The sequence below is a fragment of the Trachypithecus francoisi genome, unplaced genomic scaffold (genome assembly GCF_009764315.1).
Source record: "Trachypithecus francoisi isolate TF-2019V2 unplaced genomic scaffold, Tfra_2.0 Contig00089, whole genome shotgun sequence".
NCBI lineage: Eukaryota > Metazoa > Chordata > Mammalia > Primates > Cercopithecidae > Trachypithecus > Trachypithecus francoisi.
The window spans coordinates 276653-299464 of NW_022680470.1; the positions used below are offsets into that span (position 1 = coordinate 276653).

Consider the following 22812-nt stretch of genomic DNA (forward strand, 5'->3'; position numbering starts at 1 on the left):
CTTAGCTTAAAGGCACCGTTTCTGTGCGTTGCCATGGCAACAGTTGTCCCTCTGTTGGCTTCTGGATGGAGTGTGAAGCTGCATTAGAAACTTAGGGAAAGAGAAGCAGAGCAGATGGCGTCTGGCCGGCGTCTGGCACTGGATTGACGTTGATGAGTACGGAAAAGTCTGCTTTTCTTCCTCTTGGTCTTAGTTTTGCCATCATCTCTGGGAGTTCCTCAGAAGTTAAAATCTCATTGTCAGTATTTCTTGATTTTCCAATAGCTGTTTCTTTGTTTAATCATTTATTTTACTCCTGTGGAGCTCTAAGATTTCCGCATGAATGTAGAGTAGGAGGCACTGAAGGCCCCACCATCTTCTGCCTGCGCCGTGGGGTGCTGAACGCACTGTGGTCTGAACAGGCCCTTCCTGCTGGCCTGAGAGCCCTCACCTCTAAAGATGAACAGCAGTTGCTCTATTTTTGACCATCTTTGGGTTCATGGTGGATTTGGGGGGATCTGCTGTCCTCATGATCCTGGAGGTACATTTTCTCTCTCTATATGCGTTATTCTGGAGAATGGACCTTGTGTGGTTTTGATTACCCCTGTAAAGGAGTTTGTGACCTGAAAGTAGGCTCAGCGTGATGGCCGAGAACTTTGCTTTGGGCTCTGTGGGGAATGAGTGGATGTGGACACCAGGACAGGCCTCCCCTCCTCCTTCCATCTCCTGTGTTGTTTGCAGAAGACGCCCTTCCTTCTGTCAGTGTGACGGCATCTTGTCATAAACTGTGGTTCTTAAGAGCCTGGTGGCAAATTAGCAGGGAAGGATGGGGCAAGAACTATTAGACTGGTACATCCTGGAAAACAGAGCACACATTCAACATTGGGTCTTACATGTGTCTACATCTACATTAATTAAATGTAACTAAAATTAAAATTCAGTTCCTTGGCCGGGCGCGGTGGCTCAAGCCTGTAATCCCAGCACTTTGGGAGGCCGAGACGGGCGGATCACAAGGTCAGGAGATCGAGACCATCCTGGCTAACCCGGTGAAACCCCGTCTCTACTAAAAAATACAAAAAAAAAAACTAGCCGGGCGAGGTGGCGGGCGCCTGTAGTCCCAGCTACTTGGGAGGCTGAGGCAGGAGAATGGCGGGAACTGGCGGGAACCCGGGAGGCGGAGCTTGCCGTGAGCTGAGATCTGGCCACTGCACTCCAGCCTGGGCGACTCCGTCTCAAAAAAAAAAAAAAAATTCAGTTCCTCAAGTGCGCAAGCCACATTCCAAGTACTTAATAGGCATGCATGGCTGGCGGCTGCCGGAATGGACAGGACAGACATAAGCATTTCCATCATCCCAGAGAAATCGCTTGACAGGCTACTTAATGTTATGCTAAAAGGCAAAGAGGTTCTTTGTTTTCAGCACCAAATCTCTCTCTGTGGCAAGATACCCTTCCTAGTGTGACCTTCTTTTTCTCTGTTCCAGTCTTTAGAAGAAGTGTGTGACTTGCTGCACGCGGCTCCCTTCCAGAACATCTTGCCACGAGTCCATGTGAAAGGTGAGCCTGCTGACCCCACCAGGGAGTCCAGACTGCCCTCTGTCGGGATGGTGCCCGCTCTGCAGCCGCAGAGCCTAGCGGCCAGTGCAGATTGTAGGTTTGGTGCCTGTTCAGTCATACCCAGGGGTAATGAGGGGTGTACAGAACCTAGTTAAATGAAGATTGAGAAATAGAGCTGCAATGATATGATGTCTTAGAATTGCTTCCAAATATTAATGGCATGGGAGCAGGGGAGTTGGGTGTAGAAGAAACAGAGTGGCCGTGAGTTGGTAACTGTAGTGGGTGATGGGCACAGAGGCTCATTGTGCCCTTTTCTGCTTTCGGTTACATTTGGAATAGTCAATAAATGAAAAGTGAATATTGAGCAAAAAATCAGTCCTGCTAGTTTGAATTAAAATATTAAATGAGCCAGTTCTGTAAAATAATTTCCAAAGAGAATCTGTATCCATGTTAACTTAAAAATCTTTTGTTTTTTAAACAAATTTAAACCTTTGCAATTACCGTTTCATACAAAGGAGCAGAATAAAGTAAAGTATTTTTTTCTACTGCAGAGGGGGAGAGACTTGATGCCAAAATGAAAAGACTGGAATCCAAGTATGCCCCGCTGCATCTTGTCCCACTGATCGAAAGACTGGGGACCCCTCAGGTAACGTGTGCCATGATGGCTGAGGCTGTTGCAAGCTGGGCATCCATGCCAGGCCAGGTGGCCCAGTTGGGAGCCAGACTGGAAGGCATCGTGAAGCCCAGTGGCCGCTCAGGCCTCAGTGTTGCAAGTGGGACGCGTACCTGGACTGCTTCCTGGGGTGGTGGGGGGTTCAGATGAGCTAATGCCTGGAAAGGGCTTAGCACATCAGCTGGCACGTAAGACTCACACAGAAGACGTCACTTTCACTGTCCAGCCCTTCATGAAGAAGGCTTTCCCATAGGTGTTATTAGGCCACGAGGCAAGGTGTCAGGATAGAGTTCTACAATGATCCAGCTGCGTATGCTAAGTCAGGGCGTCTCAGCCATTTTGGACCAGATAACTCTATGATGGGGACTTGGGCACCCTCCTATGCATTGCAGGATGTTTGGCAGCACCCCTGGCTTCCACACTAGAGGCCAGTAGACCCAAAACTTTCCCAAGGCTGGGGGTCGTGGTTCATTCCTGTCTTCCCAGCACTTTGGGAGGCCAAGACAGGAGTTCAAGACCAGCCTGGGCAATGTGGCGAAACTCCGTCTCTACAAAAAGTACAAATATTATCCAGGTGTGGTGGCATACGCCTGGTCGCTTGAGCCGGGGAAGTCAAGGCTGCAGTGAGCTGTGGTTGTGCCACTGCACTCCAACCTAGGCAGCAGAGCAAGACCCTGTCTCAAAAGAAAAAAGATAGGATATGGAGTAGCTGGATGCCTGGAGGCCCACAGCATTCCACTGCTTGTCCTTTCTGCAGCAAATTGCCATCGCGAGAGAGGGGGACCTGCTGACAAAGGAGCGCCTCTGCTGTGGCCTGTCCATGTTTGAGGTCATCCTGACACGGATCCGGAGCTTTCTGGACGACCCCATCTGGCGCGGGCCACTGCCCAGCAATGGGGTCATGCATGTTGATGAGTGTGTGGAGTTTCACAGACTGTGGAGTGCCATGCAGTTTGTCTACTGCATTCCTGTGGGGACACACGAGTTCACAGTCGAGTAAGTGTGTGCTCAGAGCAGGACAAAGCCCCAGGGGAGGGGAGGGGCTTAGGGCAGGGTCCGGGTGTTAGGCTAACAAGCGGCCAGCCGTGCTCAGGAAGTGGACCAGAAACTCACTGAGCTGCTTTGAAGCCTCCTATAATGGGAACTCTTACTTGATGCCAAGGAGCTGGCTCAGGACTTGAGTATTCAGGGAGTCTCTGAACCCACGGCAAGTGTATGCACGCTGGACATTCATTTTTCTAGGTGGGAGGTCTGTCAAGTCATTCATCACAGAGGGGATATGATCTAAAAAGGCTTAGGAAGCAGCGCAGCAGAAGAGCCCAAAACAGGTATCTACCAAAACCAGGGAACAGTCCCTGCTGTCCGGCATTCTCTTCCTGGCTGTGGAAGGTGACTGTGTGTGCACAGACAGTAACAGGAATGCAGATGGCTTGGTCACTGACATCTGGAGACAGACTCAGAAAAGACTTGGTAACGGATCACTCATCTCCCATTGTTTCTGCTGCTCGTTCTAGGCAGTGCTTCGGTGACGGGCTACACTGGGCCGGCTGTATGATCATCGTACTTCTTGGGCAGCAGCGGCGTTTTGCTGTGTTGGATTTCTGCTACCATCTCCTGAAAGTCCAGAAACATGATGGCAAAGATGAGATTATTAAAAATGTGGTATGTGGATGAAAATCTCCCACCATCTGTGGACCTTTTGCAAAAGCGTACTTTCTCTGTGTTGTAAGTTCTTGTTTCTGGGAATGGTTTTCATCCTAGTACATAAGGCGCCACCAACAGAAACTTCCTTTGCGTTCCCAAAATGAATCTAAATATAATTGGCCAGTAAAGCAGTCTGGCAGAGAAAGTACTCATTGTTCCATTTTCCTTCTCAAGGTACTTAGATTTACTTCCAGTCTTACAAAATCTGCATTGTCAGAATATTGGCAGCTATTCAGTCTTCGGGCTCCCTAGAAGTCAAAGTGTGCTTTCTTGGCTGCTTTTAAAGTCCTTTTTGTCTTTGTCACTTTATGGATTTCTCATAGTTGAATTCTGGAAAATACTCAGCCATTATCTTTTGAAATATTTTAGCCTCCCTTCCATTCTCCCTGTTCTTGCCATTCACGATTTCAGTTAGACATATGTTAGACCTTCTCATTCTGTTCTCCACATCCCTCTGTTGTATTAGTTTTTTTTTTTTTTTTTTTGAGACAGAGTTTCACTCTTGTTGCCCAGGCTGGAGTGCAACGGCACGATCTCGGCTCACTGCAACCTCCGCCTCCTGGGTTCAAGCGATTCTCCTGCCTCAGCCTCCTGAGTAGCTGGGATGACAGGTGCCCACCACCATGCCCTGCTAATTTTTGTATTTTTAGTAGAGACAGGGTTTCACCATGTTGGCCAAGCTGATCTCAAACTCCTGACATGAAGTGATCCGCCTGCCTCCCAAAGTGCTGGGATCACAGGCGTGAGCCCCCGCGCCCGGCCGTGTTGTATTAGTTTTCTATTGCTTCCGTCACAACAGATCACCACAGGCTTGGCAGTTTAACCACCACTGATTATCTCATAGTTCTCTAAGTCAGATGGCCCGGCTGGGTCCTCTGCTCAATCTCATGAAGCCAGCGTCTGAGGTGCTGTGTTCAGCCTGGAGGCCTTCAGGCTCATGCACAGTTGGCTGAATTATTCCTTGCAGCTCTAGGACTGGGTCCCCCTTCCTTCTCATGCTTTCCAAGTGACCTCCTCCAGCAGTGGTGGGTTGGGCAGTCTCAGCCTCTAGTCTTCTGCCACGTCTCTCCTGCCTCCAGCCAGAGAACATTCCCTGATCATGATTATATCGAGCCCACTGGACAACCCCAGATACTCTCCCTGTCCTGTCCTACAGTCCACAGTCTTAGCCACACCTGCCCAGGCCACGTGGGGTGGAGGCAATGCAGTCACAGGCTCCAGGTCATGGGCCTCTCTCAGGGGCCATTTTACCTCCAACTCCTCCATTTCCAGGACTCCCAGAGCTGTATCCAGAGTACTGTCTTCACGTGTCTTAGTTAACTCGTTTACTTCAGCTCTAATGTGCTGAGCTTTTACTCTGAAAAAATTATTAGTTCACTTTTTAAAGTTCAGTTAGGTTCTTCTTCAAATCTTCTTGGTAACTGAGTTTGTCCTAACTGAATTTTTTCCATCTGTTTCTTGATCCAGTTCATATATTCTATATTCTGCATGTTTTCCTTCTAGTATCTGAGAGTCTTGGAGGTATTTAAAACTTTGCTGCTTCCTTGTGTGTGGGGTTATTTGGGAGTCTTTATTTAATTGGACTTGATGTAGATTGCTTTCCCTCCAAGATGTGCATTTGCATCTGCCCATCTCTAGGGGCTGCTAGCAACTCGGGGCCACTTCTGCCGAATTGGAGGTTCCTGGCTTTGTTGGGGTCTCTGGTGTGGTCCTGCTTGCTTAGGCCTGGGCCGCTCCTCACCTCACTGCTGCTGTTGGCATCTGCCCCCGAGGAGGCCCTGGCTTCCCCCTTACCACGTGCATAGGCAGAACCAGCAATGCTTTTCCAAGTTTTTTGTTTGCGTGTATGCTCTTTATTCCTGTTGTAGTAGGAGGGTCTGTCAGAGTACCCCGTCACAGTGTTATTTCCAAACTGGAAGTCTAAAACCTGTTAGTTGATTGACCTTTCTCCACTGACCACATCATCTTCATCTGGACATCCCCGGCTCTGAGCAGACAGTAGGTTCTTAATTGCTGATGTGGAAGGAACAGGCCTATCTGTTGTGCACATGAATGAATCTACAGCAGCATGAAGCCGACAGAGGGATTCTAAATTCAAAATATATTCATCCATCCAACCGTTGCATTAAAGAGATGGTATGTGACTGGGAGAGCTGGCTCATACCTGTAATCCCAACAGTTGGGGAGGCTGAGGCGGAGGAGGATCGCTTGAGCTCAGGAGTTCAAGACCATCCTGTACAACATAAGATGACCTTGTCCTTACAAAAATAATTTTAAAAATTAGCTGTGTGTGGTGGTGCACACCTGTGGTCCCAGCTGCTCAGGAGGCTGAGGTGGGAGGAGCTCTTGAGGCTACAGTAAGCCATGATCATGCCACTGCACTCCAGCCTGGGCGTCAGAGTGAGACCCTATCTTAAAAAAAAAAAAGAACAGTATGTGTCAATTCCGTTTGCTATTATTTTTCTGAGAAAATATAAGAATCCTGACATTTTGAAACACGAAGACTGATCAGTTCAAGTGTTAATAGTAAAACATCCCAATTTTCATGGTTGTAGCCTTTGAAGAAGATGGTGGAGAGAATTCGCAAGTTCCAGATTCTCAATGACGAGATCATCACCATCCTGGATAAGTACCTGAAGTCGGGCGACGGGGAGGGCACACCAGTGGAGCATGTGCGCTGCTTCCAGCCGCCCATCCACCAGTCCCTCGCCAGCAGCTGAGGGCACGCGCTGCACTCCGTAACTCAACGTGGCATGCCTTTCTCTCCGTCAACTATTGAGTGAGATTTTTAGGGACTATTTTTCAGTATCTCTGTACCTGTTAAAGGGGGTGCTTTTCAATCTAAAAGCTTAATTTTATAAAATTGACTTATTTTTCTAGACTAAATTGTATATGCTTTGGGTAATTAGGAACTCTGAGAATGCTGGCTGCTGATTGCTGCATCACGTTCTTACAACATTGTTTTTCTATGGGATGTTCTGGCAGCTCTCTCTTAAAATGCTGCTGTGTTCGTTCATTCACTCATTCCGTAAGAAACTTAATACCAGCAAATGTATCAAGTCCCTTGCCAGTTACCATTAACTGTAACTATTTAGCTTTTGTTCAGGGATCTTTCTGATGGCCTTTTAGGAGCAGTCTTAGTTCTAAGTCATTGTTCCCATCCATTTTCTGTCAGTGTTTCAGAAAATAGTGAACTTGATTCCTCTGCTTCCACTAAATCCAGCTGTGACAAAATCTAACGTGAGAACAGATCGAAAGGTTGTAGAAATAAAACTAATGAGATCTATTTGTGTTTGTTTACTTACTATAATCCTGTGCTGCTTGACTTGGCAAGGAACTCTAATGACCCTGAGCTCACACAGCAGGCTGGCTGGGATGTAGGTCACGTCCAGGGCAGAGGTGGGATGGGATCGTGACACCATCCCATACACCACTCACCTCACCAGCACAGGTTTAGTTTTATATTTAGGGTTCTGCCGATAGATAAAGTGTAAAATGGCCGTGGTGGCTGCTCCACTCTGGATATAAAGAGGCTACTCAGTGCCTCTCTGTTACCTGTGCCCATGACCTGGCGGAGGCCAGCAATGTGGGAGGAGATCAGCCAGGCCCAGTGAGTGCTGCACAAAGAGGCCAGGAGCCTTGAGTCCAGCCTTCAGCTGTCCCTGATCCAAGGGGCTCGCATGGCTGGAGCTGGTCCACACGATCTGTCAGAATGAAAAACAATTGGTCTAGGCCGGGCGCGGTGGCTCAAGCCTGTAATCCCAGCACTTTGGGAGGCCGAGACAGGCGGATCACGAGGTCAGGAGATCAAGATCATCCTGGCTAACACGGTGAAACCCCGTCTCTACTAAAAATACAAAAAACTAGCTGGGCGAGGTGGCGGGCACCTGTAGTCCCAGCTACTCGGGAGGCTGAGGCAGGAGAATGGTGTGAACCCGGGAGGCGGAGCTTGCAGTGAGCTGAGATCCGGCCACTGCACTCCAGCCTGGGCGACAGAGACTCAGTCTCAAAAAAAAAAAAAAAATCGGTCTAGACTACCAGTAGAGCCATGAACATGTTTGAGAAACTGAAGCCATAAAGTATTAAGGCAGTGAGGTTCTGAAAATCCTAACTGAATGGAGAAAAATGTTATGCCTGTTTATTGTAAATGAATATTACAGATAAGCACAAGTCCAGCATGATGAACTGAACTCACTTTATGTTGTAGCCTGGCAGGCATTTTACATTATTTGGAGTATTGCAACCTTCATCAATTTTGAAATTTTCTATGGCTGCCAAGTTGCCATAAAAAGCGGGCCTCGCCTACTTTTCCGTCGGCCTTTAGAAACTGTCCAGAAGCGTATGATGCACGGCACAGAAAAGTAGTAAGTGTATGAACCATTCTGTTGTACTGCCAAACTCAAGTGACATGAAGCTTAACAGAACTATTCTTTCTTTATAAAAAGTTCCCTAAAAATGCTTTTGGTAATGTGAATTAGTAACCCTGGGGCCAGCATTCTGCTGCAGATTTAGAGGTGGTAGCTGTGCTCATCTTAGAAACTAAAGAATAGGATGAAAAGGTACTGTAATTTAATTACCAAGTTTTATAAGGCTTAATTACATGCCAAATATAAAATGTAATGCCTTAGGTATAAGACAGTCTCGAGTGGTATAAAATGTTAAGTAAGAATTTATTAACCTATGCATGTTCAACGAGGTCTCTATCCTCAAGGGGGAGAAAACTGGTTCTTTTATGTACAACGCACAGATGTAGGTACAGTATATAAACATATATAGCACATCTGTAGCATTAAATGACATGGGAGGAGGCAGTTAGGGAAAAAAAAAAGATCTAAAACAGCTCCTTAGAAGGCCAATAATAAAGTCGGAAAAAAGGGAGTTTCTATGCAGCCAGTGGTGAGCTGCATGGGATACCAGCACCACTGGCCTGGGAGGCTCTCAGGGGTGATGGCTTGCACTGGCGCACCACTGAGTCACCTCCAGGCAGGAGCCACGGGCTGGAACAGGCAAACACTTTCTTCCCATCACCCAGGTGGATATTAATTCTGCCAATACTTTTTTTTTTAAAGGCCAGTGGTTATGAGTGGGGATAGGTTCATCAGACCTTTTTTATCATTCTACTTTTTCTGCCTATGTTTGCAATTTTCCATCAACTTCTTCATAAACCTTTTCTAGAAACCAAAATATGCAGTGGCCCAAAGGAGCTCTTAAGCAAAGTATTTGGTACAAAGAGACCGTATGTTATAAACATTTTGTTTGTTCTAAGCATTCAGACTTAGAAAAGAACTTCATTTCAACTTTTTATTATAACATGAGCTAAATTTAAGAAATAACCCTAGTCTTCTATTTCCCAGAGCTGTTCAAAGTCCAAATGACAATATAACTCATTATGAAAATATACTGAAAAGTACAAGAGCTGATGTCAAACGGTAATCAAGGTTCCAGGCATCATGGGATTAGGGTAACTGAAGAACAAACCCGGCCAGGCTGCAGCAGCAGGCAGGATGCGCTGGCTTGATGAGGTGCCAAGAAGGCCGTTGAATGCACACAGGAAGCCGGATTCACGGTCATCATCTCAACCTGAGAATCCTTCCTTGGGGTGATTTCCGCCCTTTTTTTTATTTTGTAAGTTTCCTTCATTCAGTAACTTAGTTTTCCCTTATTTCAAAAAATAAAACTAATCATCAAACAGGAGCCACTTTTATAGGTAAGGTAAATCACAGGATAATGTATTGGGATAACTGTTCTTTTTTAAAATAAAAAAAGCCTTACATGTTCAGGGATTGATGGGAGTGGGGATGACAAATGCACATTTCAGACTTTCATCACGAATGAAAAAATAAAGGGTTTTTATAGACTTAAAACTGTCATTAGTGCATTCAGATTTTGGAGAAGGAATGAAAATGTAAAATAATTTTACAACAATACAATATTAATAGAAATCGTCATGTGCTGAGGTCATTTTAGTGAGCTACCATTGTTTAAATATAAGAGAAGTAATTTCTTGGTCCTAATTAGTCAAATCTTTAAAAAGATTGCCTTTAAAGAACATTTTTGAGGACAATTTTTTTTAGACACATTCTGATACTCAAATTCACTTCATAACAATCACAGATTAACCTTTAATGACACCTTTCTTAAAAAGCTGTCAGATTTCCATTTCTTCGGGAGACATTTTCACCAGTGTGTTGTTCAATTCCACAGGTTAAGCTTTCTTCATTATTATTAAGAACTTCATACATATTAGAGAGATTGCCATTCATTGCTTTCTCGTCTTTTCGAAAAGATACAGGCAGACTTGCTAGACTAAAGCTGACGTCTTTAAAGGCATGCAACAAGAATATCCCCACAATGATTGTACAGAAGCCGCTCAAAGTACCAATGACATCGTCAACGGGCATATCTTGCCACTCCTTAAAGAGAATAGCTGAACAAGTTAAAACTGATGTTGTAAAGAATACATAATATATTGGAGTCACAATGGAAGTGTTGAATATATCCAGGGCCCTATTTAGGTAATTAATCTGTGTGCTCACGCAGACGATGAGGCTCAGCAGCAGAACCCAAGCCAGGGGATGCCGCAGCACAGGCTTTCCAGCAAACAGCTCTTTGAGAGCAATGCCCAGGCCCTTCACACAGGAGACTGAAAAGGCGCCGATCACAGAGCAGATTGTTATGTACACGAGAATGTTTGTCTGTCCATGGCGAGGACCCACCACGAACATTAGTATCAAGGCGACAATGACCACAAGGGTTGCAAAGACCACAAAACCTGGAGGAGGCAAAGAAAAGTGACATGAGTCAAATGCTTGGCTGTTCTTAAACACAGAATGCAAAACAAAATGTAATCAACTCTACAGGGAGAAAAGGTATGGCCTGGAAATAAATCAGCTTTATTTTGCTGCCCGAGCAGAAGCGCAACCACAACAATTTACTTAGATGGACACACTGGAAGATGAATGTGAGCTTCACATTCACAGACTCTCCCACCCCCAACATTGTTGCAGCAGCATTTTATGCCAACTTCAGGCAAGAGGGATCGTGGGCTCAGAACCGAGACAGAAACTAGGGAGGAGAAACCATGAGGCAGCCTTGAATGTTCAACAATTTATAGATGCTTTAAAAAAAGAAAAAAACAAGAGTTGTTCATCAAATTTTCTCCAAAAGGGGTAAACTTTTTTTTCAATTTGCGGACAACTGCTGGAGTAACCAGCAGGTCAACTGGAGAACCTGAAAGACACTACTGGGGTTCTGGTTGAATATGGAGAATTAAAGCCAGCATGAAAATTGCCAATAACTGTGTAGCACTGTGGGCCAGGCATTCTTCTCAGCAATTGGCACTCAACTACCCTGTGTCACACATACTACCATTTGCATCCTCGAATGAGGGAACTGAGGCCTAGATAAGTCACATGAATTTATTCTTCCTTCCTCAAATTCCACTAATAAAATACACAGTAATAGGATTTTTAAAGGCACAAATACACAAAATTAAGAACAAAAGGCCAGGTGCAGTGGCTCACGCCTGTAATCCCAGCACTTTGGGAGGCTGAGGATGGTGGATCACCCAAGGTCAGGAGTTTGACACCAGCCTGGCCAACATGGCGAAACCCCAACTCTACTGAAAACACAAAAATTAGCTGGGCGTGGTGGCAGGTGCCTGTAATCCCAGCTACTTGGGAGGCTGAGACAGGAGACTCGCTCAAACCTAGAAGGTGGAGGTTGCAATGAGCCGAGACCACGCCACTGCACTCCAGCCTGGGCGACAGAGAGACTGTCTCAGAAAAAAGAGAGGACTGAAGATAACAATCCTTCTAAGTCAGAAAGCAAAGGCGAACTAATACCTGGTACACAGATCCAGGAAAGCTGAATCCGACACACCCACTGTGATCAAAGATCAAAAAGCAATTCAGTTTGCAGCACAGAGTGCTCAAAAGGTACCAAGTGCCTCTGAAGTGGGGTAAAGGCAAGACTGAAAGTGAAGCCTGGCTGAAAAGTCCATTCAAGAAGCAAGGAGACTCCTGCCCAGTTGTGGGAAACTGTCCCTCCCGCGCCACAGAGTTCTGGGAAGCTGAGGTAAGCCATGCCTCCAGGTGTTAACCCTGCCCCCCAGTCAACTCCCAGGATGCCCACAGCCAGCCATGAAACGGGAAGCTTTTTTGCTGGGGATCTGGACCAGCCCATGACATAAAAGGAGACAGCAGACCGGGCACAGCAGCTCACGCCTGTAATCCCAGCACTTTGGGAGGCCGAGGCGGGCGGATCACCAGCCCAGGAGATCGAGACCATCCTGGGTAACACAGTGAAACCCCGTCTCTACTAAAAATACAAAAAATTAGCCGGGCGTGGTGGCGGCACCTGTAGTCCCAGCTACTTGGGAGGCTGAGGCAGGAGAATAGTGTGAACCCGGGAGGCGGAGCTTGCAGTGAGCTGAGATCGCGCCACTGCACTCCAGCCTGGGCGGCAGAGCGAGACTCCGTCTCAAAAAAAAAAAAAAAAAAGCCAAAGACCACCAGGAGAGAAGCCAAAACAAACAGAAAAGGGCAAAGTCTGTTTCTCCCATGTAGACAGAGGAAAACTTCAAAATAACCGTCCCCCAAAAAACAAGAAAATTATTAATATCCTCAGAAAAACAAGAAAAACTATTATTAATATCCTCAGAGAAATAATGAAACAGACGAACCTGGCACCCCAAATACCTACAAACAGTGAATCTACAACAACCAAAAAACCCCAAACAAACAAAAAAGAAAGATTTGAGGGAATCAAAAAACCATCAAAGTAGCCAGGACTTAAGCGGCCAAAATTCAGAGAAAAGAGAAAAATCAGCCCAGCACTTACCTCTGCCTTTTCCCTTGGGGCAACTACTAATGCAAGGGGTGAGATGGCATCAAGGCCAATCAACACCGGCCTAAGCTTAAGGGGACTAGGTCAAAACAAGTTGGATTTTGGGGCTGCCTAAGCATCTGGGACTGACTGGACCAAGACCCAGCAAGGAGGGAACTAGAGCAGTGAGCTCAGATGTCTGCGCATTTCCCCTTACGGCGTTTCCTGGCACACAACTGCACAGCCAAGGTCAGAGAAGCCAAATGGAAAGCCTGGCCAGAAGGCCACAGGACTAAGCAGGGATTTCAGCGTCTCAAGGTACTGAGGAGCAGACCCTGGAGCTCTCAGTTTCTCAGCTGGCGGGGCCCAAACCAGTATCTGAAGCTATCAGTTGAGAGCCAAAGGGCTATGAACAAGAACAAAGGCAAACTGGGAGGCCGAGGCAGATGGATCACTTGAGCCCAGGAGCTCGAGACCAGCCTGGCCAACCTGACAAAACCCTGTCTCTACCAAAAAAGATACAAAAATTAGGCCAGGCATAGTGGCTCATGCCTGCCATTGCAACTACTTGGGAGGCTGAAGCAGGAGAATCACCTGAACCCGAAAGGCAGAGGTTGCAATGAGCTGAGATTGCACCACTGTGCTCCAGCCTGGAGCACAGCCTGATAGCGAGACTACATCTTAAAAAAAAAAAAAAAAGAAGAAAAGAAAATACAAAAATTAGCCAGATGTGGGGGCACACACCTGTAGTCCCAGCTACTCAGAAGGCTGAGGTGGGAGGATCGCTTGAGCCCAAGAGGCAGAGGATGCAGTGAGCCATGATCACACCACTGCACTCCAGCCTGGGCGAGAGTGAGATCCTGTCTCAAAAAAAAAAAAAAAAAAAAAGAATGAAGGCAAACTAGAAAGAAACCAGGCCCAACAAAGCTTATAAAACAATACCTTCAGGGTAAAAGTGAGCTACTGTATTCTTTTCTGCCTACCAGAAGAAATTTATGTTCTCCCTGAAGGAAGAAAAACATCACTTAAAACCTCTACACCTTCTAATATCCTATGTCCAGCATTCAATTAAAAAATGCCAACACAAAACCAAATGCCTAAAAGCCAAACACCACCACAGAAGCAGGCCCACAAAGAATTCTAAAATTAAAGTTAGCAAAGACTTTAGGAATCAGAGAACAGAGGCAAGAAACTCTTAGAAATTAACAATATAATCGCAGAAATGAAAACTCAGAAGGGTTGGAAGAAAAAACTAAGAAAATCTCCCCAAAGAGCAAAAAGACAAAATGGTAAAATGAGGAAAAGAAAGCATAAGAAAATTAATGATCTAGGTCAAGAACTCCAATAAACAGATGAACAAGAATCTCACAAAGAGAGGCCGGGCGCGGTGGCTCAAGCCTGTAATCCCAGCACTTTGGGAGGCCGAGACGGGCGGATCACGAGGTCAGGAGATCGAGACCATCCTGGCTAACACGGTGAAACCCCGTCTCTACTAAAATATACAAAAAATTAGCCGGGCGAGATGGCGGGCGCCTGTAGTCCCAGCTACTCGGGAGGCTGAGGCGAGAGAATGGCGTAAACCCGGGAGGCGGAGCTTGCAGTGAGCTGAGATAACGGCCACTGCACTCCAGCCTGGGCGACAGAGCGAGACTCCGTCTCAAAAAAAAAAAAAAAAAAAGAATCTCACAAAGAGAAAACAAGAGTATCAAAGGAGTATTCAATTCACTTCCCAAGAGTCAGACATAAATTTTCACATCAGGCCAGGCACCGTGGCTCATGCCTGTAATCCCAGCACTTTGGGAGGCCGAGGGCAGGTGGATCACCTGAGGTCAGGAATTCCAGACCAGCTTGGCCAACCTGGTCGTCTCTACTAAAAATACAAAAATTAGCTGGGCATGGTGGCGGGCACCTGTAATCCCAACTACTTGGGAGGCTGAGGCAGGAGAATCACTTGAACCCAGGAGGCGGAGGTGGCAGTGAGGCAGAGGTTAGTTAACAGTGCACACCATTGCACTCCAGCCTGAGAGAGCAAAACTCTGTCTCAAAAAAAAAAAAAAGACCCATCAGGCAGGGTGCAGTGGCTCACACCTGTAATCCCAACACTTTGGGAGGCTAACGTAGGTGGATCACTTGTGGCCAGGAGTTCAAGACCGACCTGGCCAACATGGTAAAACCTTGTTTCTACCAAACAAAAAAAATTAGCCAGGCATGGTGGCACACGCCTGTAGTCCCAGCTACTTGGGAGGCTGAGGTGGGAGAATCACTTGAGCTAGGGAGGAGGAAGTTGCAGTTAGCCGAGATCACACCACTGCATTCCAGCCTGGGCAACACAGCAAGACCCTGTCTCAAAATAAAATGAACCATCAGGCACCCAGCACAATGGACAAAAATGGACCCATCTCCGGGCATGTCAGTGGGAAATTTCAGACACCGTGGGGAAAGAGAACACCCCACATGCTTCCAAAAACAAAAAATTGGTCGCATATAAAAGATAACGGATAAACTGTTCAATTTCTCAACAGCAACATCAGAAATGAGAAGACAAAGGTGATCACAATAGGTTAAAAACATTTTGAGATAAGGTGTCAAAAAATCTCATCTCTTCACGCCCTTTCTTGTCTCCTCTAGAGTGGCACCACCAAAATGAAGGAGCAGACACCCAGGATTCTGGAAATCAGGGATCTAAGAAAAAGCAAACTGAAGGGAATCCCCAGGATGCTGCTGAGGGAAATGCAGATAACAGCTTTGCTGGCAGCCTGGAGACACCCGCCTAGATTGAGGCCACACAGAAGGCACTGAGAGAAACTTCCAAAAGAGATCAAACAAAGAACACCTCTTCGTTTGAAATTACTGAGTAGAATAGTCAGCTGGGGGAGAGTTTCATGGTACATTGATCAATTCAAAACTACACAAACAAGATAATTATTACTTCTGGAAAAACTTAAATCATACAGGAAAGGAACAATCACCATAATAAAGGCTAAGATGAGAATAAAAGTTATGTATCAATGATAAGGTAAATAAATAATCTCAATAAAACTATACAGGTGCAGTAAATAAAAGGTAAAACAGATAATGCCTAAAGCTAAGGAAGTAAGTAGTAGCAACAATATAAGCATGCTATTTACAAGGAGTTAAAGAACAATAGAAACAGACTTGTAATTGATAAGAGGGAGAAGGGAACACTGACTATTTGTTCTTCTACCACATGGAACAATTTCTCTCTCCTTATGTGCTCATTAAATTTTGATTAACGTAAAAACTAAGGCGGGCGCGGTGGCTCATGCCTGTAATCCCAGCACTTTGGGAGGCTGAGGCGGGCGGATCACAAGGTCAGGAGATCGAGACCATCGTGGCTAACACGGTGAAACCCCGTCTCTACTTAAAATACAAAAAAACATTTGCTGGGAGTGGTGGCGGCGCCTGTAGTCCCAGCTACTCGGGAGGCTGAGGCAGGAGAAAGGCGTAAACCCGGGAGGCGGAGCTTGCAGTGAGCCAAGATCACACCACTGTGCTCCAGCCTGGGTGGCAGAGCGAGACTCCATCTCAAAAAAAACCAAAAAACTAAGTTCAAAAATAAAATACAGTAAGACTAATGAGACTTTTTTTCTTACCTGGATCACCCAGCTTGTGAGACATTTCATTTAAAGTCTCAATCTCCTCTTCCTTTGGAGCATGAATGACCATAACTGTAGATCCTAGAATACTTAGCAAACACCCAATTTTCCCATGAAGATTAAGTCTTTCATTTAGAAAGTATGAAGAAAGAATGGCACTAAAATGGGAAGGAAAAAATTTGAGAACTTTAAAATAATCAGCTACTTTTCTTTTTCAAATATCAGTAAAACTCATAATTTAAATCACTGAACTCAAACTATAACACTGAGCTTATAAAGATTCTGGCTTTTGCCAAGGGAAAAAAAAAATGGACATTTCATCATAAAATGTAAACGTTTAGGCTGGGCACGGTGGCTCAAGCCTGTAATCCCAGCACTTTGGGAGGCCGAGACAGGCGGATCACGAGGTCAGGAGATCGAGACCATCCTGGCTAACCCAGTGAAACCCCATCTCGACTAAAAAATACAAAAAACTAGCCGGGCTAGGTGGTGGGCGTCTGTAGTCCCAGATACTAGGGAGGCTGAGGCAGGAGAATGGCGTAAATCCGGCAGGCGGAGCTTGCAGTGAGCTGAGATCTGGCCACTGCACTCTACCCTGGGCGACAGAGCGAGACTCCATCTCAAAAAAAAAAAAAAGTAAACGTTTCTAGGGAATTATCTGCTTCATCATACACTACACCGGTAAACTTCCCATCTTTCCACTGCAAGAAGTCAATATGAAATTTATAATAAAGAACAAATTTGTATAAATGTATATCCTAATTAAGAACCTATACCCAGACTAGGCACGGTGCCTCACGCCTGTAATTCCAGCACTTTCGGAGGCCGAGGCGTGCAGATCACAATGTCAGGAGATCAAGACCGTCCTGGCTAACACGGTGAAACCCCATCTCTACTAAAAATACAAAACATTAGCCAGGCGTAGTGGCGGCGCCTGTAGTCTCAGCTACTTGGGAGACTGAGGCAGGAGAATGGCCTGAACCCGGGAGGCAGAGCTTGCATTGAGCCCAGATTGCACCACTGCACTCCAGCCTGGGCAATACAGCGAGACTCCGTCTCAAAAAAAAAAAACAACAAATCTACTCATTGCCAACCAGGCCCTACCAAAGTGCACATGCACTGAATGATAAATATTGGGATGAGTGTAACTTTGAATTTCACTTATTTTTTATTTATTTATTTTTTGAGACAGCGTCTTGCTCTGTAGCCCAGGCTTGAGTGCAGTGGTATGATCTCAGTTCATTGCAACCTCCGCCTCCTGCGTTCAAGTCATTCTCCTGTCTCAGCCTCCTGAGTAGCTGGGACTACAGGTGCCCACCACCACGCCCGGCTAATTTGTGTATTTTTAGTAGACAGGATTTTACCATGTTAGTCAAGCTGGTCTCAAACTTCTGACCTTAGGTGATTCCATACCCGCCTCGGCCTCCCATAGTGCTGAGATTACAGGCATAAGCCACCATTCCTGGCAACTTTGAATTTTATAAAACTGAAATCGAAGTAGAACTAGTACTGGCTCTGAATACAAGCAAAAGCATTTTCTCCCACAAATCAACAGCCTGCCTATGCACAGAAGTACTTTTTTAAAGCAATTACTTACTACATAGTGTAAAAAGCAAAGTTCTCCAGGTTGTTGAAATGTAAATTGTGTTGAACACGTGTAATTATATGGTACTGAATATTTTACAAACTAAGATACTGACGACTGTTTCTACATGAAAAATGTTGTGTCCTTACCTTACTAGTACACTGAGAGCTCCTAGTGGAGTCACTAGCGTGGCTGGTGCAAACGCATATGCAGCAAAGTTGGCCACCTCACCAGCTCCCACTTGGAGACAGACAAAAGAGAAACTCAGATTAGAATGTATGTACTCAACTTTGAAATGCCTACATTTTATGCAATATCTATATATTATTTCAACTGTATTTAGTAACCTCCATATTTCTCCAATTTATTTATTTATTTTTTGAGATGGAGTCTCACTCTGTCACCCAGGCTGGAGTGGAGTGGTGCGATCTCAGCTCACTGCAAGTTCTGCCTCCCAAGTAGCTGGGACCACAGGTGCCCGCCACCACGCCCGGCTAATTTTTTTGTATTTTTAGTAGAGATGGGGTTTCACCGTGTCAGCCAGGATGGTCTCAATCTCCTGACCTCGTGATCTGCCCGCCTCAGCCTTCCAAAGTGCTGGGATTACAGGCATGAGCCACCACGCCCGGCCTCTCCAATTTATTAATAAGGTTTATGGGTCTGTAAATTTCCAACATTACAGTAAGAGTCCAAGTCAATTAGAAGTATTCTAGAAACAACACATATCTATAAATCTAACTGAAGAAATCTAGTTCATGCTGACATAAGGTATTTAAATAAAAATTTTAAATAGATACTTATATCCCATGACAGTAAATAAAAATCAGAGAAGCAGCTGACATGAAAGTAAAAGGTACTCTTCCTCCAAGTCCTTTTTACTTGCTCTTTTTAAAAATGCAAATCATGCTATATGCCAGGTACTGTTCTAGAATCAGGATATATACAGCAGGGTGCAAAACAAAGCCACTGCTCCGATAAAAACTTTTTTTTTTTTTTTTCTGAGACAGAGTCTGGCTCTGTCACCCAGGCTGGAGTGCAGTGGTGCCATCTCGGCTCACTGCAACCTCCACTTCCCGGGGTTAAAGCGATTCTCCTGCCTCAGCCTCCCAAGTAGCGGGGATTACAGGCACATGCCAACACACCCAGCTGATTTTTGTATTCTGAATAGAGACAGGGTTTTACCATGTTCGTCAGGCTGGTCTTGAATTCCTGACCTCAGGTGATCCACCCACCTGAGCCTCCCAAAGCGGTGGGATTACAGGTGTGAGCCACGACGCCCAGCCTCTCATAAACTTTTAGTGAGGGAAGACAAACCAAGCACATGTGCCAAGAGGTTAAAAGTGTTATGAAGAAAAAGTTCGGGCCGGACGCGGTGGCTCAAGCCTGTAATCCCAGCACTTTGGGAGGCCAAGACGGGCGGATCACGAGGTCAGGAGATCGAGACCATCCTGGCTAACATGGTGAAACCCCGTCTCTACTAAAAAATACAAAAAACTAGCCGGGCGCGGTGGCGGACGCCTGTAGTCCCAGCTGCTTGGGAGGCTGAGGCAGGAGAATGGCGTGAACCCGGGAGGCGGAGCTTGCAGTGAGCTGAGATCCGGCCACTGCACTCCAGCCCGGGCGACAGAGCGAGACTCCGTCTCAAAAGAAAAAAAAAAAGAAAAACAGTTCGGGAAAAAGAATGAAGTGCTGGTGATGAAAGAAGGCAGCCTACTGTGTGTCCTGGCATTAGATAGGGGCTCTCTCATAAGGAAACTTTAGAACACTGGAAAATTATGTCCCACTAAGGAATTATCTAAATTGAAAAGCTACTGAGGAATCCTACGCAGGGCAGAGGCATGATCTCACAAAAGGATCCCTCTTGACTACTGCTTTTCCAAAACAGTTCTGCCAGTTTTCATTTAGCAGTGTATGAGCGCTCCCTCTCCGCCACTCTCCCTGCTGATCTGCTAGGAGCATGGGATGACTCTGCTCTGCTTTCAATTAGCATTTCCCATTTTCATTTGTTTATGGGCCCTATGAAATCTTTTAGGGAAGTGGCTGTTCAAGTTTTTCCTGTTTTCTCTTATTAAGGTAATTCTTTTTTTTTTTTTTTTTTTTTTTTGAGACGGAGTCTTGCTCTGCCGCCCGGGCTGGAGGGCAGTGGCCTGATCTCAGCTCACTACAAGCTCCGCCTCCCGGGTTTACGCCATTCTCCTGCCTCAGCCTCCCGAGTAGCTGGGACTACAGGCGCCCGCCACCTCGCCCGGCTAGTTTTTTTGTATTTTTAGTAAAGACAGGGTTTCACCGTGTTAGCCAGGATGGTCTCGATCTCCTGACCTCGTGATCCGCCCGTCTCGGCCTCCCAAAGTGCTGGGATCACAGGCTTGAGCCACCGCGCCCAGCCTAAGGTAATTATATATTTCAGATATAATCTTTTATTGATTAATAATATTACAATTATCTTCATTTACACTCTACAATTTGCCTTTTTATTCTCTTGTTAAACTCGTTCAATTCCTAAAATGTCTTTTAAATATGGTTACCATTAAAATTCAATCAAGGAATTTGACTGTAATGTCTCAAATATCTTTATATCAAGGATACTCTCTACTCTCTCATTCCTATTTATCTAGGATTGACTTCTTAAAAAGAAAAAAAAAAGCTTGGAGAAAGCTTTTTAATTAATTAGGAAATTATACACGTTGCTCTTTTTTTTTAATACTCTAGAAATTACATGTATGTTTAACTTGTGAAGTCTAATGTTAAGATTTAGCTTTATTTCCTTCTGCATAATGCCAGAACCTTAGAACTCTTAATCCTTTTCTCCCTTCCAATTGATTATTGTTGTGTATTTTTAAAATTTTATGCATGGATATTTTAAGTCCACAAGCCATCTGTTTATTCACTCAGATGTACTCATATACTCACCACTCTTCCCTCCTGTATTTCTAAACTTACATTTAGGTTTTTTTGTTTTTTCTATTTAAGATGGAGTCTCACAGTGTCACCCAGGATAGAGTGCAGCGGCATGATCTCGGCTCACTGCAAACTCCGCATCCTAAGTTCAAGCAATTCTCCCGTTTCAGCCTCCTGAATAGCTGGGACTACAGGCACCTGCCACCACACCCGGCTAATTTTTCTATTTTTAATAGAGACAGGGTTTCACCATATTGATCAGGCTGATCTCAAACTCCTGACCTCAGGTGTGCCTCAGCCTCCCAAGGTGCTGAGATTACAGGTGTGAGCCACCATGCCCAGCCTGAACACTCTTTTAAATTTGCTTTAGTATAATTAAATTATCAGTTTATCTAAAACATGTTTTAGTTTCATTCTTCAAGGATATTTTCCCTGAGTATTCTACTGCCAGCTACTTTTTTCTGCACTTTGAAGCTGTATTTCCAACTGTTTTCTACCTCCAATGGTGCTGAAAACTCAGCTGTCAATCTGCTGCCCCTTTTAGGGTACTATGAGCTTTTACTTAGACTGCTTTTAAGATATTCTGTCTATGGTTTTCATCAGTTTTACTATGGTATGTTTACATCCAGTTTTCTTTTTTTTTTTTTTTTTGAGACGGAGTCTCGCTCTGTCCCCAGGCTGGACTGCAGTGGCCGGATCTCAGCTCACTGCAAGCTCCGCCTCCCGGTTTACGCCATTCTCCTGCCTCAGCCTCCCGAGTAGCTGGGACTACAGGCGCCCGCCACCTCGCCCGGCTAGTTTTTTGTATTTTTAGTAAAGACAGGGTTTCACCGTGTTAGCCAGGATGGTCTCGATCTCCTGACCTCGTGATCCGCCCGTCTCGGCCTCCCAAAGTGCTGGGATCACAGGCTTGAGCCACCGCGCCCAGCCTAAGGTAATTATATATTTCAGATATAATCTTTTATTGATTAATAATATTACAATTATCTTCATTTACACTCTACAATTTGCCTTTTTATTCTCTTGTTAAACTCGTTCAATTCCTAAAATGTCTTTTAAATATGGTTACCATTAAAATTCAATCAAGGAATTTGACTGTAATGTCTCAAATATCTTTATATCAAGGATACTCTCTACTCTCTCATTCCTATTTATCTAGGATTGACTTCTTAAAAAGAAAAAAAAAAGCTTGGAGAAAGCTTTTTAATTAATTAGGAAATTATACACGTTGCTCTTTTTTTTTAATACTCTAGAAATTACATGTATGTTTAACTTGTGAAGTCTAATGTTAAGATTTAGCTTTATTTCCTTCTGCATAATGCCAGAACCTTAGAACTCTTAATCCATTTTCTCCCTTCCAATTGATTATTGTTGTGTATTTTTAAAATTTTATGCATGGATATTTTAAGTCCACAAGCCATCTGTTATTCACTCAGATGTACTCATATACTCACCACTCTTCCCTCCTGTATTTCTAAACTTACATTTAGGTTTTTTTGTTTTTTCTATTTAAGATGGAGTCTCACAGTGTCACCCAGGATAGAGTGCAGCGGCATGATCTCGGCTCACTGCAAACTCCGCATCCTAAGTTCAAGCAATTCTCCCGTTTCAGCCTCCTGAATAGCTGGGACTACAGGCACCTGCCACCACACCCGGCTAATTTTTCTATTTTTAATAGAGACAGGGTTTCACCATATTGATCAGGCTGATCTCAAACTCCTGACCTCAGGTGTGCCTCAGCCTCCCAAGGTGCTGAGATTACAGGTGTGAGCCACCATGCCCAGCTGAACACTCTTTTAAATTTGCTTTAGTATAATTAAATTATCAGTTTATCTAAAACATGTTTTAGTTTCATTCTTCAAGGATATTTTCCCTGAGTATTCTACTGCCAGCTACTTTTTTCTGCACTTTGAAGCTGTATTTCCAACTGTTTTCTACCTCCAATGGTGCTGAAAACTCAGCTGTCAATCTGCTGC

At 45.0% G+C, this 22812-nt stretch overlaps 2 protein-coding genes across 20 annotated transcripts in view; one reads left to right on the forward strand and one right to left on the reverse strand.

Annotated features, from left to right (window-relative positions):
- The window catches only part of CYFIP1 (cytoplasmic FMR1 interacting protein 1), a 114003-nt gene extending 106807 nt beyond the window's left edge, over window positions 1–7196 (forward strand). For 6 of the 9 annotated variants that reach the window (XM_033224765.1, XM_033225033.1, XM_033224683.1 and 3 more), the window contains 5 exons: window positions 1461–1533; window positions 2085–2179; window positions 2964–3202; window positions 3721–3868; window positions 6466–7193. In XM_033224765.1, the coding sequence (XP_033080656.1) occupies window positions 1461–1533; window positions 2085–2179; window positions 2964–3202; window positions 3721–3868; window positions 6466–6630 (720 nt within the window). In that variant the 3' untranslated portion in view covers window positions 6631–7193. Of the gene's footprint in view, window positions 1–1460; window positions 1534–2084; window positions 2180–2963; window positions 3203–3720; window positions 3869–6465 lie in introns of all 9 variants that reach the window. The other 3 variants (XM_033224603.1, XM_033224856.1, XM_033224942.1) reach the window with 2 other exon arrangements.
- Window positions 7197–9003: 1807 nt separating this feature from the next.
- Window positions 9004–22812, reverse strand: part of NIPA2 (NIPA magnesium transporter 2) — a 41978-nt gene continuing 28169 nt past the window's right edge. For 6 of the 11 annotated variants that reach the window (XM_033225310.1, XM_033225598.1, XM_033225523.1 and 3 more), the window contains 3 exons: window positions 18088–18178; window positions 16351–16511; window positions 10048–10682 (listed from right to left, as the gene is read on the reverse strand). In XM_033225310.1, coding sequence (XP_033081201.1) covers window positions 10048–10682; window positions 16351–16511; window positions 18088–18178 — 887 coding nt within the window. Of the gene's footprint in view, window positions 10683–16350; window positions 16512–18087; window positions 18179–22812 lie in introns of all 11 variants that reach the window. The other 5 variants (XM_033225996.1, XM_033225912.1, XM_033225234.1 and 2 more) reach the window with 2 other exon arrangements.